This window comes from Octodon degus, unplaced genomic scaffold (assembly GCF_000260255.1).
Source record: "Octodon degus isolate 3935 unplaced genomic scaffold, OctDeg1.0 scaffold00283, whole genome shotgun sequence".
Lineage (NCBI taxonomy): Eukaryota > Metazoa > Chordata > Mammalia > Rodentia > Octodontidae > Octodon > Octodon degus.
The window spans coordinates 435,976-441,143 of NW_004524859.1; the positions used below are offsets into that span (position 1 = coordinate 435,976).

Consider the following 5,168-nt stretch of genomic DNA (forward strand, 5'->3'; position numbering starts at 1 on the left):
CCGCCTCCTGGTGGGCTGAGCTGGCCACACACACACACACACAATAAATAAATGTAATAAATAAAAATAAATAAATATTAAAAAAAAAAAAACAAAAAACATCCCTCCTGGCCTGAATCTCCCTGCTCTACCTGGAAGGCACTCACCCCAGTCAGCCATGCTCTCCCAAGCAGTTCCCACGTGCTCTTTCCCGAGTGCCTGTAGCTGCCTGCTGTGGCTGCCTGCATGTGCTCTAGCTGGCCACAATATTTCCAGTTCACGTCATTTTGACTTTGAGGAGGACCCAGCAGGCAGATGGCGCCCGCCCTGACGAGGAGGGTAGATGCAGCCTCCGAGTGACATTTTCGTGAACTGTGCCTTTGATTACACCTCTCAAGAGACACCTACAAGGTCTTCCAAAAGTGCTTTAGAAATGACAAGCATGAGAGGGTGAGTGTGCTCAAGCTGAAGCGGAGTAGTCCGGAGTTAATCGCTGTCTGTCCGCTACTGTACTTAATCTAAAAACCTTTGGAAAACCCTCACTGGATCTTCTGGTCACACATTTCCTTTGAACCGCACACTGTCCTACTGAGGACCCAAGAGCTTTTAACTTTGTATACTTTTCTCTTAGCAAAACACAGCTCTGTACATTGCTATACCCTCTTAAACACAACACTGGGGGTCAGGAAGATGGCTCAGTGGAGTAAGTGCTTCCCTGGCAAGTGCAAGAGCCTGAGTTCAATTCTGCAAAAAACCTCCACAACACTGCCATTGTATGAGGAAAACCAAAGACTATGAGAAGGCAGGCCCGAGCGTCTTCTGCCAGGCAAGCAACTTGGTCATGCCACAGCTGCCCAACCCTAACACAGCAGATGCATACACCACTCTCATCAGCTTCATTCTGCGAGTGAAGAGTTTGTGAAAAGTAATTCTCGGGCCGGCGAGATAGCTCAGCAGTCTAAAGTGCCTGCTTAGGTAAGCTTAGGCAGGCACAGGGACTGCGGATCGGTTCAATCCCCATCACCAAATGCCGTGCCAGCCTCACCAAGCGGCAAGCTGAGCCGGCCAAAAACAGAAAGTGGTAATTCTCAGCAGAGCACTGTCACAGAAAGCGCTCTAGACAAGCACATACTACCTGCTGCTACTCCTGTGTCCTGTAAGCCATTGCTAACTCATCTCCAGAATCGCAGCCTGGGTGCCCACCAGCTGCGTGCCCACTGGCCCTCACAGCGTCCTCTGCCTGCAGGGACAGCACCTCGATGCTGCCCTGCTCGGGGACCCGCCCCCCCCCCCGCCATGGCTCCACTCGTCTTCAATTCCCCCTACAACGAGCCGGGCTTCTACTCCAACAACGTCTCTCTTGCTCCTTTCAGTTAGGACAGTTTCGGTTTGCTATGAAGTCCTGAAAATGGTTGACAGCAGTGAACAATTTCACCTTTGCCAGTCCACGCGGCTCTGTGTGAGTGCAATCTGCAGCTGGTCAGCCACAGCAAAACCAGCACCCGTCAGCACTCGTGAAGACCCCGGCTTCTGCCACCGGACATCCTGGACACCACACTGCTAAGCTTCCTCTTCTAGCTCACTGTTCAACTTCCAGCACTGGCCGGCAGACAGGCACGCTGCAGTTCCAAGAAAGCCAGCATACACAGCGTAGACACTGACGCTGCAGCTTTCTAACACCAGCAGTCTAAGCAAAACCGTCTACGTTGACTCTTACCTACTCAGGCTTTTATCTTAATTTATTTGGTACAGGGTCTCACGTAAATAGCTGAGACTCGTAGTGACCTCCTGTCTCAGCCCCCCCAGTGCTGGGATCACAGGTGTGTGCCATCAGGGCCAGCACAGTGCCTGGGGTTCTAGTGCCAGCGCGGCCTGCGGTACTGGGGATCTAATTCAGGTCCTTGTGCTTGCCAGTCACCACTGAGCTATTTTCCCAGCCCCTAGTCATGATTTTTAAAAAGTATTCATTTTACTTTTTTTAAAAAAATGTATTTAGTACAGGGTCTACAGGGTTTTACTACATAGATTGGACTTGTAGTGATTCTCCTATTTTCAGCCTCCCAAGCGCTGGGATTACAGGTGCGCCCCGGGGGCAGGGCCAGCTCCGCAGGATCAAACACCAGCCGCTGGGCTCTGCCTAAGCAGGCACTGTAATCCGCTGAGCTATTTTGCTGGCCCTTACATTTTACTTTTTAGTCCACTTGCTCCAAGGTAGTTCCAAGCAAAGTTTGTATCCAAATTTTAGTGTAAAGATTACTCCTTTAAACTTCACCTCAGGACTTAAACGCCAGCTATAAGATCAGCTCAGCTCTTTTACTCCTTTTGATTCCTGTAAAATCTTTCTGTATCTAGGGGTGAGAAAGATTTCCATAACTTAGGAAGCCTGCCCAGCAACGCAGCTCTTGGTATAACAAGTTCCTTATTTTATTGAAGATACTCTAAGATAATGGCCCCGCAGTAGCGTAGCGACAGGCTTAATTTTCAAACACACACGTGCACATGCTAGACTCTGAATCTCCACTAGTCTGCCAGTGTTACACTGTGTATGCTGTTATGAAAACCTTTCCCCGACCTGGACTGTCTCTTTTAAAATCTACTTCCCTAAACATTTGTGCGCCTTAACAAGTCACACGGATTATGTAGCTGGGAGGCGCAGGGCTCAGAAGAGCCTCCAGCCTTCTTGGGACCAGAGAATTTCTCAGGTATGGTTTGGGGATGATTCAGAGGCTCGCAAACTAGAGCCGCTCTCTGGGGAGGGTTCAAGCTCCTACAAGAATCTGATGACAGGGCTGGTGAGATGGCTCAGTGGTCTAAAGCACCTATTTAAAACAAGCTTAGCAAAGCACAGGGACTGTGGTTCAATCCCCCAGCACCACATGCCAGCCAGCCCCGCCCCCTGGTGGGCTGAGCTGGCCACACACACACACACACACACACACACATAAAAAAAAAAAAAAAAAAAAGAATCTGATGACAGTTCTGCCAGCTCAGGAGGTGACACCAGTGGTGTGAGCAAATGGGAAAACAGAGGCTTTCCTGGCCCGCAGGCCCCTGCGGCCAGGCTCCCGGGTGCCGCGGCTTCCTAATAGGTCACTGTCCGCTACCAGGCAGGCTCTGGGCCTTCTGGCTTGGAGAATCACGGCTGACCTGAGGCCAGAGGCGCAGACATCCCTGGCTGAAGGGTGTGCTGTCCTAGGTGAAGGGTGCCCTACGCTGAAAGGGCTCACACTGCCAAATGGATCAATGAGCTCACAGCCTGGACAAAGAGCCGGAGCAGCAAGAGGCCAAGGAGACAGCGAAACACAGAATCGTCACCTACCAATTGCACCTGACCCAAACGTATCATCGTTGAACTGATCGATCTCCTCATCTTCTTCTCCAAGGCCCTGAAACGTGTCTTCATCTTCATCTAGAGGACAATCCTCTAAAGACTGAAAGAGGGAGAAAACACCTTTCATGAGTGAAATTTCATCCTCTGTAAAAAGTATTCTAAGGCTGGGTGTAGTGGCGCACACCTAGAACCCCAGTACTCTGGAGGCTGAGGGAGGACCACCATTGCAAGTCTGAGGCCAGCCTGGGCTACAAAGTGAGTTCAAGTCCAGCATGAACTGCATAGTAAGACCCTGTCTCAAAAAATATTTCATCGTCCCTTCTCATGAATGTAGCAGTCCTAGTATGGCTTAATTTTTTTTTTTAATTTAAATAAGGGCTTACTGTTACCCAGGCTAATCTCAAGCTCTTGTGTTCACGGGATCTGCACGCCTCTGCCTCCTCAGCGTGAAAACTACCACCAGTACATTAGGCCAGCGCCACCTACAGGCTTTTACCCCCGGTGTGCTGCACTGTGGGCAAGCCCTCCACCACTGTGCTAGTGGCCCTAACCAGCTGACTCTACAGGTGGCATTTTTTCCCGACTTCCTAATGTCTCCAACAGCAGGTGTTTCCAGTACTTTCTTCCTTTTGATTTTCCCCCAAGGAACTTAGCACACTCTTTCCTTCACCGCAATAGTGACAACTCACAGTACACACTTTTGAGCCCCACACATGCACCGTTAGCAACAGAATCCCTACCTCCCTAATTATATTCCTGTCATCTTTTCAACTATATCATTATTGTTGAAAGCTTTCTTTACATTTTCCATTCTTTCCTCCTGTTTCCTATAATCTAAACTCTGGCGATAAAACAGAAAAGCTAAATTTTCAACCACAACAAAGCAAACCCTAGAAATCAGCTGTGATTTGGCAAGTTCAAGCTCCAGCTCCACCCTTACAGAGAGAACCCAAGGCAAGTCCTTTCTGATTAATAATTAAATATCTTTTGAGAACCTACCGTGCCTCGGGCTCTGCGGAGGCTCTAGGCCTCAACCTGAGTTGCGGTGCAGGGACAAACACCACTTCCCTCAACAAGTGCATCTTAAAGATCCAACACGGATCTTGCGTAACAAAACTAGACGCCGCCACTACATTTTAGGCGTACTGCGTTTTACCCGCACCCCTTTTACTCATCTGATTTTTTCTCCTAAGTTCTTTTCTCTTGGCGACTTCTGCCCACATTCATATTTACAGAAAGTCAGCTTTCTGTGTGCACCTGCCCTCAATCTCCAAGGACTCAGCGCCAGAACTCCAGGCCTTTCGTGGGTCAGTTTGCGAGACGCCTGGGCGGCTGCTTCTCCCATCCCAGCGGCCTCCCAAACTCACGGGAAGTGAGACAGCGCCCGCCCCTGAAGCGGAGGCAACTTCGGCAGCACCCGCCTCGAAATCGCAAAGACCTGCTTGGCCAAATCACTGCTTTGAAAAACTGCCCCGACTTAGAGATCACCTGGCTGGCTCCTTTCATCTCGCAAGCCCAGAAACTCCCCGTACTGCGCTCAAGTCGCTCAAGGTCAAACAGCGAGCGGCCGGGCGGGGGCCGCGCTCCGGGTCACCGGCCCCGAGGACCCCACCGGCCGCCCCTCGCGCCGGCGGCCCGGGCCAGGCAGAGCCGAGTCCGGCCCGCCGCGGGTGGCGAGCGCGCCGACAGGGTGGTGGTTCCGGTCCAGGGCGGGAAACTCGTCCCGGGCTTCGCTTCTACGGCGAGGCCCGCCGGGCGCGGGACGGCGGTCGCAGCTCCGGACAGGACCGGGCCGCCCCCCCCACCTAACGGCCCCCGCCCCACACAGAGCCGGCCCCCCGCCGCGCCCGAGGAGGCC

The 5,168-nt window shown here is 51.8% G+C and overlaps 1 protein-coding gene across 1 annotated transcript in view; it reads right to left on the reverse strand.

The window, feature by feature from the left end:
• Patl1 (PAT1 homolog 1, processing body mRNA decay factor) overlaps window positions 1-5,107 on the reverse strand; it is a 41,489-nt gene extending 36,382 nt beyond the window's left edge. The window contains exons 1-2 of the mRNA XM_023707224.1: window positions 4,799-5,107; window positions 3,299-3,410 (exon numbers count right to left, since the gene is read on the reverse strand). Coding sequence (XP_023562992.1) covers window positions 3,299-3,410; window positions 4,799-4,816 — 130 coding nt within the window. The 5' untranslated portion in view covers window positions 4,817-5,107. The remainder of the gene's footprint in view (window positions 1-3,298; window positions 3,411-4,798) is intronic.
• Between the last annotated feature and the right edge of the window lie 61 nt (window positions 5,108-5,168).